At 41.7% G+C, this 20,241-nt stretch overlaps 1 protein-coding gene across 3 annotated transcripts; it reads left to right on the top strand.

The window, feature by feature from the left end:
- Positions 1 to 83: 83 nt before the first annotated feature.
- On the top strand, positions 84 to 19,668 carry LOC110851160 (LIM domain only protein 3). Of its 3 annotated transcripts, none has more exons than XM_035852641.1 (9): positions 84 to 173; positions 247 to 630; positions 7,235 to 7,413; positions 16,579 to 16,695; positions 16,871 to 17,015; positions 18,162 to 18,192; positions 18,267 to 18,361; positions 18,455 to 18,580; positions 18,677 to 19,668. In XM_035852641.1, the coding sequence occupies exons 2-9, from the start codon at positions 389 to 391 to the stop codon at positions 18,831 to 18,833; spliced, it is 1,092 nt and encodes a 363-aa protein (XP_035708534.1). In that variant the 5' UTR covers positions 84 to 173; positions 247 to 388; the 3' UTR covers positions 18,834 to 19,668. The 3 variants fall into 3 exon arrangements, with proteins under 3 accessions (XP_035708534.1, XP_035708533.1, XP_021954511.1); XM_035852640.1 differs by having other exon boundaries at positions 18,671 to 19,668; XM_022098819.2 differs by lacking the exons at positions 84 to 173; positions 7,235 to 7,413 and having other exon boundaries at positions 505 to 630; positions 18,671 to 19,668.
- The last annotated feature ends 573 nt before the right edge of the window (positions 19,669 to 20,241 follow it).

Genomic DNA, 20,241 nt, shown 5'->3' with positions numbered 1-20,241 from the left:
CGGGTTTTCAACTGTCTCTCCTCCAGATTCGTTTTCCTTTTCAGCAGTGAGGAGCGATGTGAGGTTTAAGATTTCCATAAATTCTTTCCTCTCACTCTTTCTTAGATAACATTCTAATCAGGCTTCTGATAAGCTCTGATAATGCAAATCAATCATTCCACTCCATTCGAAATGTATGTATGTCAGTATTTAAATTACCTGAATATTCAGTCGAACTAATTTACGTAATTGGTGGACCTTGCCCAGTCCTGAGACGATAGGAAGATGATGATGCCGATGAAGGGGCGACGTGTCTCATTAGACGAATATAATTAGTAAGGTATATTCCCAGCAGAATAATCCTCGTTTAGTAAAGCAGCGACCAAAATGAGACGACTACGCGTGGGCAATGGGAGAAAGTGGAGAAAGTTGCTGGGTCGGTGGATGGAAGTCAGCACGTTTCTGCTCCTCAGTTCCAATCCGACCTCACTCGAGAAAGCGGCCCAAATCTGTCTCCTTCCTCTCTCAAAACTCCTCGGAAAGCAACAGTTCTCGTCCCACAAATTGGTCCCGGTTCGTCACAGATCCGCTACAAAATCGCCCCCGATCTATTCCAGCGTTTGAAGGAAGTTCGATCCACGGAAAATCTGGGTAAATACAATTTCAACTTCAATTTTAAGTGTATGGCTGGATAGGTTGTTTATTGACTTGGCAGAGCTGCTGGAATATGTAACAGGCAGGCAGGCAGGAGTGAGTGTGTTTGTCAACACTATCACATTTTTGGTCGTGGGACGAAATTGAAATTAAATTGAGACAAGGGACGTGATGGCGTGAGAATGAGATCCTATTACACATACGTAACCGGCTGTTATATAAGGAAACGGGTGGTTCATAATGTTTCATAGAAAGAGAGATGGAAAATATTGTTTTGTGTTGTTAGATCATGACGGCGTTAGTTGTTACAACATGTACATACGTATATGGCATTGTGAGAAGCTGTGTGATGCCCAGGTAGGAACATTCGGTTAAGTTAGGCTGGTAGAGAGTTGAAGAAGTGGGAAGAACTTCATTAAGATCTGTCAATGGAGGATATTGCGTGTGTGAGTTTTCATAAAGCAGTTGAGGCTGGCTCGCTTGAGGCACATATATCAGTGTCACTTAGTCCGGAGAAAATGGAATTGAGAAGCAGAAGGTTATCTTGGCTATATTGGAAACAAATTGAAGTCGACACCACGAGACGACCATCAGGTTCAAGTAGAGATCTTTCTCTCCCTACTCTCTCCAGTAGCAGGAAGAAGGAATTCTCTCTCAAACACCCGCACCTCATATTATTTCATCTCTCTCTCGCACATTCACTCACTTGTCCCAATCACAATTCACTCCGCCAATTCGGCACACACCACGCGATGAATTAGATTAAATGAGCATTCCACTTTCTTAATTGAATTTTTACCCAGTGTTCGTTCACCACCACTCCACGTAGAGTGCAGTGTACATATTACTTACTCCTGTCCCTGCATGAGACACATTTCCGTGTGGCTGCCTAGTTTCCCCCACATCTAGATCTCGGCTCCTTTTAGTCGTCATCGTAGTAGTAGTCAGTCATCATGTAGTACAACGACGCGTGTCTCGGATCACATCACAACATTTATGTAATATCACAAGGGATTCCTTCACTCAACCCAATCTCAGCCAGTGGTTCCGTCCCTTCCTGTTTGTTTATTATTACTATTTGAGGAGGAAAGCTGTTGTGTTGGGACCAGTTGGTTCGTAGGAGTGGGAGGATATTTGGCAGTGGATTGAAACATAATTTGGAATGCGGTGCAGAACGCAACTATGTAACGAGAGAGAGAGAACAAGGTATAAGAAAGAGTAGAAAAAAAATCAAGTAAAAATCAAGTAAGAGCTGCAAACTCATATTGTTGTGTAAGAGTCATTCCGTTGACAAGGATCACCATACAAGCACTTTGTGGTCGTGTAGTTTGAAAGATTTGGAGAGGAAGAGAAGCAATCCGAGAGGGCGGCGAGGAGAGGATGAAGAAGAAGAAAGAGGATGTAATGTAGAATGGTGGTGGGTTTGGTGTCCTGGGTCTCACCAGTAATTGAAAAATGGAGTCAGTCCACAACACAAGTGACGTGGTGCAAGTTTCCGGTCAATTTCATTAAAGAAATGTTTGCTTTCCTTGATTGAAAGTGGAGAAGGCAAAACAAAGGAGAAATATTAAGGAAAGTGGTGAAAGCACCTCCAACCAAAAGGGTCATGATGACTCATAGGGCAGTCAAGTCGAGACGACTAGTCGCAGGCAGCAGGGCTGGATATAGAAAAGCGTCGCGTTTGAGTCCTGCAGGGAGAGAGAAAGAGAAAGCATGCAGTAGTAGGAACGAACTTTCATTACGAACATAGTGATTTAATGTGTCACCAAGAACAGAGAGTGCAACAGCTGTTTTATATACGAAAATGGCCAATTTCCTCTTCCATAGGGCTCTTTTACGTGATTTCTGACGTTCACCCAGAAAACCCTTTCTTCCTTTCGGCTGGTGCTTCTTCTCTGACTGAGCTGGACGCCGCAGTGTGGTCTACACTCTGTTTCTCCTCTCTCTCTTTCTCCAAGAAATATTCTATAGATGTTATTTTTTGGATTTCTCCACTTTTGATCCCAAAAACTAACTAAGGTTTCTCAGGCAGGGACGACGACAGGGAAGAGAGAGGACAGGAGAGAGAGAGAGAGACCAGCTCAACAGAACCATCATGATGGTTGGTTGGTAGAATTGACACATGGTGTTCTTCTCTGCCCTACATGAAACATTCCTATAATTTTGTCGACAGCACGAGGGACTGCAGTCTTGTGCTGTCCATGATTGTGACAGGCGAAATTGATACAAATATCTTCCAATATATATTACACCATTATTATTGTACTCGGCAGCAGCGTCCAGTAGTTTGCCCACGATATGTACGTTTGCCACACTTTTCTCTCTCGTGGACACGGGATGACGTAGCTGCGATGTGTGTGTAGCAGTAGTAGTCAAACAAGAGGGAGGACATTCTTTCAAATGAAATGTATTTTTTTATTAACGTCGGCCAACTCGTTTCTTTTGCCCTCCTCAATTCGTCGAACCTTATTAGCTGCCCCTCACTTTCTCCCTCTGGTTTCCCTTTGTGTTCCTGTTTCGTCCCTGTTGTCATTTCCTCCTCCGTCATGTTTCACGTATGAAGATCAATTTCTTTCTGGCTCCTAGTGCTTTCTCCTCTTACTTATTAAACCTCTCGAGCATGGGGATAATAATTGGATACGAGCATTGAATTAGATTTTTTTAAGGTTACAAATGCACAAAGTTGTGTACATATACGACATTCTAAACAATTTCTGTCGTCGGTAACAATTTTATTCAAATGTTACATATGCAACCAAGCAATCCCCAAACCAAACAAGTCAAAAAGAAAGCGAGAGAGAGAGAGGGAGGAATTTTAACCACATTTACCGCTTGATTTGCGTCTGATAGTAAAATGAAAAATGTGACGAGCTGTGAAATGGACTGACTGCCTGCACTCTCTGGTAATACGATTCTCCGAAAATGTGTGATTGATTAAGAAAACAAATAGAGTAAAATATTGAGACTTGGGCATCCATGGGCATCAATGATGGGAATAATAATAGGAAAAAAGAGGAAGATCCCCAATAGTGACACTTTTGGGTGCTGCTGTGTGGTGGGTGAGATGACAAGGGGGCATGAGAAGTCTTCTCGTACTTATAAATATCGACGACGACGAAGAAGAAGAAGAGCTGGTTGCTGCTGCTGCTGCTGCTGCTTCTGTGATCCGACACAGAGGAGCAGAATGGAAGGGTCTGTTTTGGCGTGTCTCACACTGAAATCAATTTGTGTTCATGCCTGATTGCCCTCAATAATTGAATGCCGCTGCCGACACTGTGCTACTGATTCTGATTCTCTCTTTGGCTCTTCTTCGCCGTCTTCGTCTACTCCTCTCTCCTTACGGTATAGATGAAATATCGATAGCGAAATGCGCTCCCCAAGCATGCAATAAGTAACGTCATACCACCACCACCACCACCACTAGTCATACCAATTTCAATCTCCTCTCTCTCCTCCGACATACATACTTTCTCCGGCGAAGGAAAGGAGGAGGAGGACGAGCAGTATAGTTCGCATCTCATATTCCTATTACACACCAATAGCAATCACAAAAGCTTAAGCTGTGATTTCTAAATTGAACCAGTTTCTTTGCACACCACAAACACACTCTCTCATTCTCATCATGATGATTTTGTGATGCTGATGTGTGTAGTGTAGCAGTTTTGAACTTTATTACTTAACGGGCACCCAGTTAGATTTGTATTTGTCCCGCTTGAAGAAGAAAGCCCGGATTTTGTGGGTTACTGGGAGGCATGGGTGGAGAAAAGTAGGTGAAAGCGGAGGAGGAGGAAAGGATAAGAAAAAGTGTGTTGGTTGAATGTAGAGATGTGCATATGTTCTCAATTTTGTGCAATATTTTTGATGATGACAATTTCTAAAATGTGAAAAACAAGTTCTCGGGTTACATATGAATTGAGGAGAGGTAAGTTAATTATTTTTTGTGAGAGGTGTTGGGTTACCTTGTATACATATGTATTTACATATATTTTATATGTGTATGTGTGTATGCATATAAATACGTAGTGGGAGAATTTATATCTCATTTCCGAGCAGCATAGCATCTCCGCCGCCGCCGCCATCACCACCACCTTTTTCACCAGCGTTTTATAATTGGCTTTAGTCTCATTGGCGAGGTGAAAGTCTAGGAAATTAAATCTCCATTATGAATGAACTCAGAAATTCGTGTATAATTAAACCGAGTCTTCCTCAACGAGAGAAGAGTGTGCTGTCTCAGGAAGGAAATGCGTTTATTTCCAGTAATAACACATAACTCCACAACTTGAGTCGTCCATCCCATCCCACTCGGCCCAACAAAACCACTTTCTCCTCCATCCATGGCGTCTCCTCGTCGTCTATTTAGTGAAAGAGTGAGAGAAGTTAGACTCAGAATTACAGACAATAAATGTTGAGTCTGCAGCAGAGGAGAGATCCAAGTTTTAATTCTTTCGTGAGAAGAGGCAATCAATCGTACACAGCTCAGAGTTTGTTGCTTCCGTTATTTTCGAGACTCCAGAGAGAGTGAGAGAGAGAATGGACTTGTGTATTTGTTCATTCCAATTTGCTCAACTGGCCCCCAGTTCTCTCATGAAGAAGGAGCAGATAGCGAGTTATGGCAAGCCAACGGCCCAGCTAATAGAGCAGAGCAGCACCTGCAAAGCCTTTTATTTCGGTACAATAACACAATATATGGACAATATAGATACAAGTTGTTCGGGGGAAAGCAACTTGGGCTGTGAGTTGTTGTGGGTGAGAGAGAAGTTGGCGGTGGAGAGATGCCGAGTAAAAGTGGACCAGGATTAGCAGGAGTAACAGAGCTGACCCGACGAGCCTGTTAAAAGTGATCAAAGTTTTGAAAGACGTTAGTTAGCTCCTCGGCGTCCGTGGAGAATTAAATGAGCGAACCAACATTGTAAATCAGGCTGCGTATGGAAAAGGCTCACTCGCTAATCTACGAGTTGTACTTTGCACATCTAAATCTAAACTGTGTGCAAGATTTATTTGACCCATCTCCTCTTTTTGGTTGGAAGTTAGTTGGGAGCGAGTGATGCATATCTGCTCACTTATCCCTAAGTTAATTTCACACTAAGTTGATCATGAGATTGGGTCTTTCCGTCCTAAATAACTTGATTCCCTTTACTGTCAACCCCGTTTACATCTGCAGACAATGGCTCCATTGCACATTTTCACAGCAAATTATGCATCCTCTCAACCCAGATCATTCCCACTTTACAATATAGAAATAGGTGTATCTGCCCAAATATCCTTGCTGCCTACAGATGTACATACACCTTACAGACCTTACTGTGAAGAGTTAAAGGATGTCACATAGGACGATTAACTTTACATTTGACAGAAGGGCATGGTGATCACATCTCCCAGCACCACCGCCACCACTCTACCTGCAGGCCTGTCATCGTCATCCGTCCTCTGCCTGTGGTTGGATATACATAGACCAGCCATGTTGCTGTGTGTGTGTGAACAAGCGACATCACTTTGTTGTTTCCTGATTGCTTCACTTTTACTCCAACTATGCACTTCCTCACCACCCAAACATAAGTATAATCCGAGTATTTGCTAGGAACGGTTTTAATATAAGTGATGTGATGATGTCAATCTCTGGGGGCATTCCAATCTCCAGACCACTCTTAATCTTCCTCCTCTTTTGCTGATGATGAAGAGCCACACGTAGGTACACACATAGTGGAGGCCCACAAGAGTGGGTAGAAAGCAGTGAGGAAAAGTTTGATGGAAAATATATCCCAACAAACCACTCTCATCAACTTCTCAGATAACAAGTGAGCATTTCCTGTCAGACGGTAGAAGACGCAAGGCGTAGTGGAAAGAAGGACGAGTTGAAACTAATTTTTCTGGTCACGTCCGGCATAAGCTAGATGTGTTAGTTGAAGAAGAATTACAAGTGGGGAGAGAAAAAGGGATTGGAGAGTCGGTAAATTGATCAAAATTAGCTGCATTTCCTTGATTACTTTGATAATTGAAGATTTATTGAGACATCCATTAAAACTTGGATCTTTTGTCTCTGACCCATTTCACGTCATCAATTTGCTCATTCCTTGTCTCCCACGCTCTTTCTCTCTCCGTCTCAATAAGTAGTTCTCTCTCTCTGTGTGCCTGTGTCTGTGTGGAGCTGGAGAACATAAATTTTCATCTCAGATCTCCCAAGACACGTTACATCAATTGCTGGACAAAAGACCAATCACAAAACTATCAGAGAAACAGCTTGATTGCCTTTTTCACTACTTTTCTGAAAGTCTGCGCACTTTGGGTGAAATCTTGATTGCAATTGTATCCTGAAGGTTTACGACAAGGTGGAGGAGAAAACACGGGAAAAAGTATGAAAAGATCTTTTCGAGATGCTTGCAAATTTCACCTTGCAACTTTCTGTGTCACTACGTGCTAACATTTCGTTGTTGAATTGAATGCCCTCATCTCCACTTCATCACCACCACCACCATGCATTCTCTGCGTGAATGTATATACTATAGAAGAGAAAGTATAAAATCAGCATCAAATTATTAGGATGAATGAAAGTTGAAATTACTCTGACTCTGATGAAATGTGTACTTTAATTTGCTCTCCCCAGTAAAGGTTTTTGGGGTGATAGTGGTGGTGGTCTGGTCAGAAGACGAAGAGTGCATAAAAAGGAGAGGCGGCGGAGGTGGTCGGCGGACTCATCAGTGCTGGTTATAGAAGGAGAGATGCACAACACGGCGACGACGGCGACGGGAGAGGTGAAAGGAGACGACGTGGCCGCCGTGGCTGGTATGGCATTCATTTCATTTTCATTGAATCTTGAATCATCATCATACTGTTCAGTCAGACCAGCTTGATAATCTACTCTCATAATCTAATAAACTCATGAGAGCGTGAAATGGCATTTCGTTGATTATCTTCGCCAGCGCCAAATGTCAACGCAATCTCATTAGGTATATTATCATTGAAAGACTCTCTCCAATCCTCATCTCCTCATCCTTTTCCTCCACCCGCTCCTCGCACCCTTTGTTCACATAATCATCCCACTTCTCTGCTCTTTCATTACCAAGCCCCGCACACAAGCCTCTTCTCATTCTCATCCCATTCTCCGCCAAGCATCATCACACACCCATTCACCACCATTATAAACTTTTACCTTTCTCTCCCCGCCAAAGTGTACACAGGATTTTAGACTTTCTCCGGGAACAATTCCTATGCTAAATTAAATGCCAGCTCCTCGCAATGAGCCTCATTTAAGTCCCTTGATCAAACAATATGCGGTTTAAATGACCACCACCACCCACGACATGACTTTGCAACTCGCAGCTTTCTCTCTCACTTATTCATGTGGTGCTATTTTCCAGTGTATGGGAGAGAGTGGGTCAAGCAAGGGAAAGTTGGGATTTATGGTGCTGGCTAATTGGGAAGGATGTGGGATGCCGGGTGAATGAATGGAGGTGAAGTGGTGGTGGTGGTGATATGAGAGGCGCACTTTGGAGGAATTGAATGTGTTATATTGTGGAGGAGAGAGTGAGGATGGTGGTGGTCGTGGTGGTGGTGGAGAAGGAGAGAGTGAGAGAGAGAGAGAGTGAGAGAGAGAGAGAGTGAGAGAGAGAGTTACAAAGCAAAGTGCATTTTCAGATTCTATGTTTAGGTTACCAATCTTCCGAATCGGTCTTCTTCTTGGAAATAATAGCAAATTCATGTTGGTCTATTAAGCAAAGGGATTTATTTTCATTCTATATACCAACCATTTGCACCACTCAACAGCGGGTCCATCCAATCCACCCATCCAACAGCTCTCTCTCTCTTTCTGGCTGGTCCTACCACCTTTCTCCACGCCACTTTCTTCCTCTCAAATGCTTTCTCCTCTTGGCCTCTCCTCACTTAACTTACCTCTCTCTCACAATTGTCGTCACAGTTTGCTTTCAAGGAGCCTTCGTCTCCTCTCTCAGCATATGAGGAAGCAAGGAGGCAGCAGTATGACCCAGGAAAACCATCTTTCCATCTGGCTGCAATATAAAATATGCATCACTTGACAGTTGCAAAAACATTAATGAAATGTTACATGTTCCAAAATGTAGCAGAGCAGATGTGACAAAATATTGAAAGCATGATGATGTGAGGAAATCACCTGTGCAAATTTCCCCACAGACTGAACAACCGCATAGTAAGTGCATACATGATAGGAGATGCTCGCATATATGAACCACTTAGGCCCATCATCATGTTGTTGAGTGAGTAGTCGAGAAGATGTAGAGTAGTGTTAGGCGTTAGTGGTGGTGCCTTCTTCGTCGTCGTCGTCGTCGTTGTCGTCTTCTCATCTCGGACGAGGTGGTAGTAGTGGTGGTGGTGGCTGGCTGTGAGTGAGACAGACCCCAAATTTCTAGTGCATTTGGCTCCTTAAAATCCTTTCCCTTGTGCTGTCTCTTTCTTTTCACTCCATCCAAATAAATACTCTCACAACTACTACTCCACTTAGTCCTAAACTCTTGACTACATAAATAACCTTTTACTTCTCATTCATTCATACTCTACATCCTCCTTCTTGTTTTGTCCTGCCCGATAAATCAAGATATATGTGCTTATCTAGCAACAACGGCTGCTCCATTATCAAAATCACTAATGAAAACATCGAAATCAACTCAGCTTGTTTGTCAACTTCCACGCTCCTCCATTTTTCTACGAAACTCTCCACCATTCGGTTTTTTAGCCTTCTCCACCCGTGACTTTCCTCGCTCAATCTCACTATATATACCTATGCTAATGCGTTCCCCTTTCACTCTCTAGCCTGCCTGCCCCTCTGCTGTTACATGCCTCTGCCTCCTCTCACTCAGCAGAGCAACCTCTTTGAGAGTGGACGATGGTGCATGATGGGTTGAAAGGAAAGCAACACTCTACTTTCACAGACCATCGTCTCTCCTTCTTCTTCCTCCGTCGTCGTCGTCGTTTTGGTGGATACATAATAAATTGGATATCAATTGAACTCGGAGAAGTTTCACATTGTGTTGCTGAGGTTGTGAGGAGAAACTCGCTTTTGTCATCCTACTCCACTCATGTGTGAAACTCGTTATTTCACTGGTCTTTGGGGACTGCGGAGAGAAGTGACCAATGTCCATGCCATTGTATGTACCTTCGTTTGGTGGAATTTTGCATGGAGGGAGAAGAAATGAGAAAGTGTTGTGGTGCAGCAGCAGCAGCACGCATAACTCGTTGGATTGAGGAGGATATAGGATTGTACGATGTGGTGGGATTGTTTTCCGGTCAAACTAATGATACAGGGACCCTAATTCTACAAGAGAGATATTAGTATTTTGGGAATAGCGTGAAAAGTTGATGGGCTTTGGATTTAGCTGCTACTGACACTTTGGTCTGGTGTTTGGTCAGCAGTTATATGGCAAATAATGGTCCCAGATCAAGGTGGATATGCTTCCCATCCCTCTTCATGCCAACAGAGATTCCAAAACTTGTTACCTTTTGCTCAAAATATCTCTAGGGGGTTTCCTAAAGCCGTTTACGACGGACCCGTCTGCGAAATATTTATTTCATGCGTATTATGCTCCTCATCTCAATAAATCCAGATCAGCCTCGCAAACCCATACCTCTTTTTCCAATTATTTTAATGTGCCCCCTACCCACCTACCCACCACCCACTCAACTCCTCTTCTACGAACACCATTCGCTATGCATGCACCTACGACATTCAAATAATGTAGCTGTTTTGTTAGGTGCTGTAGACATGTAAGAAATAGGATGGATTGAATGCCTCCATTCAGCCCGACTTGGATGCGGTCATTCTATGTGTGCTCTATCTAAATGTATTGTTTTACCCACACATGACTCTTCCCGAGAAAGGTTGTTGTCGGCCGTAAATAGATTTGATCATGGATATCTGCCGTGTGTGGAGGTGGAAAGGTGGACTGGCGGCGAGGGGAAAGTGTATTTACTATCACGACTAATGTGGCAGTGGTCGTACTGTGCTGGTAATAATGATAATAATGCCCTGACTCTGAATTTGAAGTGAGGAGAGAAGAAGGCAAGAAAGTAGAGGAAAGTGCGTTGAGTGCCGGAACAAGTGAAAGAAAGTTTTAAATGGGAGATGGAGTGGGCGAGCAGAAGTGGTGACAGGTTGGCTGGCTTACTGGCTGGCTGGGCTGGGTGGCTGTGGTGGGGAGACAAAAAGCTGGAGCAATGAATAGATGCTGATCACGGAAAATGAAATAACAATGTCATCAACTTTCGAGCAAATCCAGTTTCCATGTTGCAGTCTGACTAGGAAAGAAAAATTAGTGGTTAGTGGCTAAAGACACAAGGCAGGAGAGAGAGGAGACTTTCATAACCTAGTCCTCCTCACTACTCCACTCTCCACTCTTCTTTGTACAGATTCAGCAGTACATGAATTTTGCATTATGAAATATCAGTGTCAATGAACCGGTCCGGTCCCCATTTTCCTCCGACTTTCTCCCCAACTCTCTCCCTTTTAGACATTGGAGTCAATTATCTATGTAAATAAAGGAGGAGGAGGAAGATATGCTTTAAATCTGGATGGCATAAATACTACGACGCGTATTAGTTTAACTTCCCAAAATCCATTAGCTGATTCCTTGTATTCATTCCTTCTCAAATTATTATTATGATATTTTATTCCTCATCGCACTCATTCTCCTTCTCTCTCTCATCTCCGTCATCCGTTGCTATTTAGCAACTCCCGGGCCAGAGAAAGTGCAAGAGAGAGAAAGAGGACATCCAAAATATCTTTCTGTTCTCGAGGGGTTGTACGAGGCACTTATTATTACTGATTGAAAACTCTGCCACGATTCGAAGAGCCACATTACCCAACTCTTAAATATTCATTCCTTAATTTGTCGATGCTCAAACTCAGCCTGTGGTGATTCACAGTTCAGAGTAAAGTCAAATAGCAGTGTTCTTCAAAATCAAGTACTTATGTTTAGAAAATAGTGACGTATTCTTCCCTAATCGTTCTTCTACTCAAAGTATTATTGGTGAAAGTACAATACGGGTTTTCTAACTGCACTCTTATTAGTAAACGGGTATATGTAAATAGCTATATGCAGCTGAAAATGGTAGAAGGAATGAATATAACGCATAATATGAATCTCATAATAAATGAGCATAATTGTGAGTTGGATGAGATAATCGATTCTTAAAAGGAAAGTTTAATCTCCTTTGTTCTTGCAAAATCCTGAAATTATTCAGTGTCGTGTGTACATATTGTGTTGACGCTTACTTGGTTCAAGTAGAAGTTTCTTCCACAAATCTCTGACTTGCTGCTGCTGCTGCTGCTCTGCTGGTAGTGGTGCTGGTGGTGGTGGTGCTTTCGTTCATTAATTCTTATGCAGAGGAGAAAGAACGTAAATTAAATTATCTAATGGACGTGAGCAGCACTCTTCTTGGCCGGGTTTTGGCCTGGCGTGGTTTGTATGTATGGAGGAGGAGAAGGAGGAAGACGAAGAAGGAGAAGGCGAAGGAGACTACAAGAGACGAAATTAGCCGTAGGGTTATGAGTTCTAATCAGCCGTATTATAGGGGTTGGGCCATTAGTGTGTCATGTTTGCATTTGAAATTGGGTGGATATTCATTGAAAATCAGTACAAGAGCTTTTTGTTGCTTCCTCTCTCTCTCTCCGCGAACAAAGTGCTCGCTGCTGTCTACATACAAGATGAATCTAATTAGATTTAAAGTTCGTTAAAACTTTGTTAAATTATTTTGCAGGAAAGTTTTCATTATGAAAAGAACTTGATGAGGTTTTCCCATCAGGATAATATAGTTGTATAATTCTCACGACCATGAAGGAATCAGGAGGAGGAGGAGGGAGGTGGTGGTGGTGGTGATGGGTGGGGATGCATATGCATGTAGGTGCTACTTTCCAACTATCTCCCCATTCTTCTTATTATGCATATTTCTCAGCAGCAACATTCAATTTACAGTTACTGAGACGCACTTGGCTATACAAAGAAGGGAAGGCATAAAATAAAACATGCGGATGAATATCCGGATAATAAACTGTTCATTTCACGCTCTAGTCGGAGCTTGCATTCTTGGGCACGTTGCTAAATGAAGGCCATAATCATTTCTATTTAATTCGCAAATTTAATTTTAATGTGGATACTTTGCAGTAATGAAAGTGTATTATTTTCCATGCCAAAATTGTTTGTTATATAGTTTGCTCTTTTCCACATTTTGCTTTTTTCGATGCGAATACCAACTAAAAGTTGGAGTAATAATTTAACAAAAATTAATTTATAATAAACAGTTGGGAAATTGAATTTGCATGCCTGTTTGTGGTGGTGGTAGGGTTGGGAACAAATCCTATTCCGGTGTCTCTAATTACACCAAGAGATTAATATGAGCATTAGGTGGGCTGAGAACTTGTTGTTGACTGAACCCCATTACACTCGATGAAAAATTTATCTTTTAATTATCAAAGTTCCTCTTTCCTCCTGCTCTGCGACGACGACGACTTTCTCCCTTTCTCCCATTTCCAATCCTGTCCCATACACCTGTTTGGTTCACTCGTTCGTTGGTAAACTCTGCTCAATTTATAATAACTCAACTAAACTAAACTCTCTCTCTCTCTCTCGGCGATCTTGCCGTGCTGTGAGAAGGATGAGGAGCAAGCATCTGAAACGGTGGACGGATAAATGCCTCCATACATATACTTACTATCTTGTTCCGCTAGCTGGTAACTAAATAACAAGGATCCATCCACAGTCTCCTGGCTTACGTGCTTCACTTAATTTCCATCTCGGGGGACCCACACAATCAACCGTTTTCAATTAATCCATCTCCCAAATTTAGTTCGGATAAATATTGCACGCCGCAAATTGCTTCTCCCCCATACTTTTGCATCTCTTTTCTCCATGCATACCACCACCGTCGTCGTCGTCGTCGTCGTCGTCTCGCTCTCTCCTCTCGCCATCCGCAGCCAGCCAGACTTTTCATCCAACATTACTAATTAACTTGAAGCCAAGCGTTTGATCTCGGCCACTGCACCGCTTTAATCTACTCTCTGTCCTAACTTATTAACGAAACACTCTCCGGGCTAAATTATTATCAATTTTTCCACCCCGCCTCATCATCAGTTCATTTACTGGCCCTCCTCCTCCCACGTCACGTCACCACTTTCACTTTGCTCCTTTGTCCCCAGAAATGATCAACTAACGTGGAAAAGAAAAAACTCGTTACGGAATTTCTGTCACAATCAGAACGGATGAGGCGGCTGTTGTTGGTCAGACTGACTGTGGGCAAGTATATCATTGCCGTGCTGTTTGTGGGGGTGGATGAGGGAGAGAGAAGAAAGTCCTGGAATGTGGTTGGCAGATGAAGGAGGTAATGAGTAGAAGGATGAATACAACAGTCCAGACACGTAATAAGTGAATAGAGAGAGAGAGCGAATATGGCCAACTCAACGGGATTAAAGGGGTAATGCCACTGCTTTCTCTTAGTTTGGGAGCTTGCCCTGTGCACTTGTGTTTATTGTGAAATGGACAAGTTGAGAGGAATTTGGAGGAGAGAGAAAAAGTGAAACTGGATGAAATATTATGAGCCCAACTCCCTTTGACTTCATTCCCTCGTGTATCCAGAGAGTACGCCAATCGGGATAATAAGTGCCCGCAGGAAAGGATTCCGACCTGGAATTCTTTTGAAGCAAGGAGCCTACTTAATTACATTTTCACCTGGTTCACCTTTAAAACTAATTACTTTCTCCGCTGCTCCCTTCCCTCCGCCCCATGATTCCTACCTCCAATATCATTCCAATCTCTCAATCATCCCATTGCTTGCATTCTTCTGGGTTTAATTACCATACCAGAGTTATTCGTCCTCTCCCATCTTCACCTCTCTCTCCTCGTTTTAATCACTTCACATCCGCACCCTCCTCCTCCTCCCATCATATCAACCCATCAGGCATAGCATCATGCTCAAATTAACTGGAAGCAAAACATGCACGCACTCGTCTCCTTTCCCAAAGGTATTTGGAAATTAATCGGGATACAAGCCAAATATTAGTCATTAAAGTGTCGGTGGAGATATGAAGAATGCGGAATGCCAAGGGCCTTCAGCCTTTGTCTTAGTAGTTTATTTGGAGCAGGGAGAAGTTGGAATGTGAGGTGGAGAAAATGAGACACTGGTCGTCGTCGTGGGGAAATACATCACGAGCTAAAGAGCTACTTTATATAAATACTTACGTAGCACATAACTTTAACCATAAGTATGTAAGTAGTGCGGGTATGTACCTAGTAGGAGGAGGTTATATTAGATATTTAGGTGTATGTGGGAGTTATATGATTTCGTGAAAGTCGTGGAATTAGGAGATCCAGCTAGCTAACTAACTAACTTGCTGCTGCTGCTGAGCTTTTCGGTTGATGAATTTGAGGGTCTGTGAATTTAGGTAACAATTAAGGAGGAGGAGGATGGAATTGAACGGTCTGGGAGTGAGCTGTCGTTGGAAATCCATGATGTGTTAAAGTTGGAAACAACAAGCGTCAAAACAAGTTGGTTTCTCTGGAGGAGAGGATTGGATGCTCTCGGAGAGAAAGTGGTAGTAGTAGTAGTCGTCCTCGTAGTGAGTGAGTGAGCGAGTTTGGCACAAGTTTGTTCTACCGTTGCAATGTTAATTAAATCTGGGAAAACAGAAAGAGACGAGAGCTAATGAAACGTCAAGTGTGGGCTACTGTGATTAATTGCCTTGTGATATGTATGTTTATGTTCGGATACTGTAGATCTTGATAAAAATACCATCAGCACAACCAAATGCCTCCCATCGACCAGGCAGCAGGGAGAGAGACTCGACAACGAGAAAACTTAATTCTTTTCACCCAACACACTTCTGTCTCTCTCCAGCAGCAGCCAGGAGAGAGAGAGAAAGAAGAAGATGAAGAAGTAAACTCGCTTCCTATTTCCAATTACCTCCAACACTCACCTTTCTCCCATTAACTTTGTATCGCCTCTCTGCCAATGGTCATTAGGAGCATTGTTCCTCTCTCTCTCTCTCGTTGCTGTCTGTCTGTGCTGGGTGCCACGACTGCCACGCTCTCATTTCAAACTTTGAACTCGTTCCACTTGGCGAGAAAGATTTAGACAGCAATCAATTTACTCGTTACTCAATTCACTTTTGTTTCAAAAAGTAATAATATGCTGCCAGATGTTGGGTTGGCAAGTTAGTTGCTGTCATGCCAGTCATGTTAACGATTAGAGTTGGATTGCACGAATCTAGCCTTGCTCACTCACTAATAATGCAGTGTGCGGAAATTGAAAGGAAAGAAGGTCGGTCGGATATGAGATTAATTTTGATATCTGCTGGAAGTCAACGTGAGCTTTCACTAACGGAAAATGCCACCACACCACCACCACCGCCAACCTTCCTCGTCGTCATGTCGCAGCCATATCCCCTGTCATTTGTCACTGTTTGGGTTAAGCTTGTTTGTGCACAATAACTGGATGGAAAGTTCTCTCCTGAGCATCCCGTCCACCAGGATATTTATTGCACACTGTCGCTCCTATCTCTCCTTGCTCTAGGAAATTTGAAATCTCTTCAAGCACTTCATTTCCATCCATTTCGTCCAAATCAACATGGCCATGCATACACTGTACATCCTCCCACCATCATCATCCTCCTTTCAGAATCACGCACATAAATAGACGTCTCCTTATTTTTAACAAAATATTCAAAATATTCACCACTGTCGTCGCGTGTCATGTGATTCAATGCTATATCAATGGCCATCGATATAGTCTTGCGTATACAACACATAATGTGTACTGTATGTATGTCAAGGTGTGTATCCTATGAAATATGCTTGGTTACAATGACTCTACATCAATTTCTAAAAAATAATGAAAGAAAAAATCCACACAATTTTCCTACTTATCGATTACAAACATTTATGAAACAAACAAACCCTTCTCTAAATTACTAAATTATTTTTGCTACAGGAAAAACGATGACGAACGGGTCCGGATTACTGCGGTCCCATGAGGAGGTGCAGATTTCATCACGAATTCCAGTCGGAGTTTCCACCAACGAGTGTGCTGGATGTGGAAAGCGAATACGTAAGGGGAAACGCTTTCATAAAGCTTATTTGTTTGATCGCACTATTTAAATAAGGCATTTGGGATGATGATGACATTAGTTACGCAATTGTCATTTGCTTTCCCCGATTTCTGTTCCAGTTTCAGATTTCTTGGTGGCATAATATAATTTGCAATATAATTTCCCTTGTTCCAGGGGACCGATTTCTCCTCAAAGCCCTTGACTTGCTCTGGCATGAGGACTGTCTCAAGTGCGGTTGCTGTGACTGTCGTCTGGGGGAAGTGGGCTCCACCCTGTACACCAAGGCAAATTTAATCCTATGCAAGAGAGATTATCTCAGGTGGGTAAATTGCTTGCATTCAATACTGTTTAAAATTAGCACAATAAACAACAGTCGTACGCAAATGACAGCACTTATTACGACGACATGACATGACACTACACTAATGGGAATGACATGAATGCAATATGTACGTAATGACGACGCAGTGCAGTCTGTACCGCGACGTAATTATTACTAGCGACATTAATTCAGCACAAAATTCATTTGTTTGTCCGAGTCTCATAAATGTTTGAAACAAGAACAATTAAATACTTAGGATTAGTGTGCATTGTCCTCTTGTCATATTACAGTAAATTGGATGAAATGAAGCACTGTGTTTGCGAAAAGGAGATATAATAATGATAATGTTACAAGTAAAAGTCAATTTAATGAGGTTTTTGAGAGAAGTGGAGAGAGAGAGAGAAAAGGGGAAAGTTTTGCACTGCGTCGTCCTCCTTGTCTAATAACAAACATGGCAAAGTTGAGACGAACTGGTAGTTGAGGCTGCTGAATCAAATGGAGCAATTAGAGAGAAGAGAAAAGCGAGAGTCTGCTGTTCTCAAGTTTAATTAATGCAGAAAAATGAGCCCTTTAGTTTTAGATGTGTTTATATAAAACGTTGAGCTTTAAAGAGCTTAATTATTATTATTATTCTTTCATTAAACGGACCGCAGGAATGGAAATTTTTACTGAAGCGTAAACAAACTAATTGAAAACTCACAAGAGTAATAATTCACTGTCAAAAACACGATGTAGATTTCAACCCTCAAACAGATCTGTCCTGTATGTAGCCGTATTTAGTGATGGTGGGTAGTAGTAGTAGAAGCATGTACGTAAGTATTTCTCTAGTTGCAACTCTCTTCTCTCTGCAATTACTTTATGGAAATTCGAATAAATTTATCTAAAAGTTTGCCTCCCTTTATTGCCTGTCATTTTTTAAAAGTTAATCTGTACAGTTCGCACTCAAAGAAAAAACTTTTTGTGAAATGTCATTCATTTTTGTGGACCAACCAAGCGAATTGTTCCCTTTGACGTATTATTCATTTCATTTATTTTTATTAAAACACAAATTAAAAACAAGTCCAATATAAATGTTATGCGTATCTGGTTCTATAAGCGTGTCTAACTGAGCGAAGATTATTATTTGGAATGTCTTTGTTTCAGACTGTTTGGAAACACGGGATATTGCGCAGCGGTACAAAATTAGAGATTTCTGAATTTATAGAAAACATGTACACACCGTTGTATTAATGACTTGATAAATTGCAGTGTTCCAAAGTAATACCTGCATTCGAGATGGTAATGAGAGCCAGAAATAATGTCTACCATTTGGAATGTTTCGCTTGCCAACAATGCAATCACAGGTAGGAATCTATCCCCCCTTTTAAAAGTCTGTCTGCCTGATACAAGGGCATTTACATGTACACAAATGACGCCAATGATTGTCTTATCTCCAGGTTCTGCGTGGGTGACCGATTTTATTTGTGTGAGAATAAAATACTTTGCGAGTACGACTATCAAGAGGTGATGGTGTTTGCCAACATGACGTCGTATAATTCTGGAAACTTGGCGTTAGTGAGAAAGTAAGTTTTTTCTTCATGTCTGCTAGTGATGACTTTATTGATTGATTGTAATTGATCGGATGAAATCAATGTTTGTTTGTTAACGGATAGTAACAGTGCCGAGTCAAGAACGAAGATGGGGAGCAGTAACAACAACAATGGTAATGGTGCCGTGACAAATGGAAATCATTGTCTTTCACCAAAACTTCAGTCAATTAACCAGTCTTCAGTAAGTCGCCATTCTACGCCGGCAATACAGAAAACGGCTGCGTAAAGGAATTAACACATGGTGCCCAACTAAATACGACGATTACCAACAACCAACTTTCTCCTTCTTCTTCTTCCTCTTCCTCAGCATCAAGAAAACAAGACGACTTTCACTGCGTATCATTCTCTCAACGTCATTCATCCGATTTCGCTCAATGTTACCGAGATTGAACTTCTTAAAAAACCGCTCTCCTTTACCTTTTCGGTTGTATTGCTATATAATACATATTACGTACATATGTATAAGTTCGACACAAATTGTACCGCTCGTTGTTACAAACCTCATTTTACTTAATTGTTGATAATAATAAAATAATAATTTATTCTTAGAAAATAAAAATCACGGAGCTGCTTTTAGCTTTGATAAACAGAGTACAATTTCTACATATACATACAATTTTTTGACGTTTGGTCGCATTAATTTGTTGAATTTGTTAAATAATTAAATATTTATGGTACGAAGATGGTTCCAATAATGCTATGTTAGTACACAATTTGTTAATATTTACGTATGTACATGCTAGTCTGTAATGTCAGCATGTCGCCCATTTTACAATGATTGTTTTCCTGTATGCTCCAGTGATTTATGTTGCTAAACGTTCGTACAATTACCGTTGCTAAGTTAAGAGTTGATCAATACAAGTATTGACTCTGTTCCTTTGATTCTGCGAATTCGTTCGTTCGTACCATGAAGCAGACAAGGTATACGTGACTACGATTTAAATACACTACGATGGATTTACTTAAATATATACTTGTATATGTACTTGTATAGGGTATCCACAATAACCGTAATAATAATAATCTAATAAAGCAATGAGTTTTAGTTCTCTATTGAATCCATGAAGTTCATTTCATCATTTATTCCTCTCTGGTTGCATTTTAGGGGAGCTTAGCCCGTTTTAATTAATCCTTGCCACTTTCATATAATCCATTGCTTGACTAATTTCCCTGTCACAAGTGCTTCGTTCGTGCGATATTGATTGCATATGATTTCCAACGGTGGACTAAATGTTAAAATAATTTTCAACTTTTTTTAACCAGGTTGCGATTGATGGTCCCGTAATGAATTTACTTTTATTACGCATTATCCGAAGTTATATTATCCGATTATCTCTCAATCCGACTTACTCAAACACACCGGTATCTACGTCGGTGTGGACAAATGTGTGTCCAAAAAGTGGAGTGAGACTTTCTGCCGAGACAGGAAGAGGCGACGGACGGAAGTGTTTGTTTAACGATGAAGGATTAAGAGGGATAAAAAGTTGAGGAGGAAAATTGAGGAGCCGAGGACAATTTGAATTGAAGGGATAGTATGAAATTGATTAGAAGCGATGGAGAGTTTGAGATTGAGTTTATGATACTCGTCGAGAGAGACGGAAGCGGAGGGACGAAAGTGAGTATGCTGAGACTGT

This window comes from Folsomia candida, unplaced genomic scaffold (assembly GCF_002217175.1).
Source record: "Folsomia candida strain VU population unplaced genomic scaffold, ASM221717v1 Fcan01_Sc006, whole genome shotgun sequence".
NCBI lineage: Eukaryota > Metazoa > Arthropoda > Collembola > Entomobryomorpha > Isotomidae > Folsomia > Folsomia candida.
Note: the sequence above shows the minus strand (reverse complement) of the source record. Positions and strands in the feature narration are given on the sequence as shown.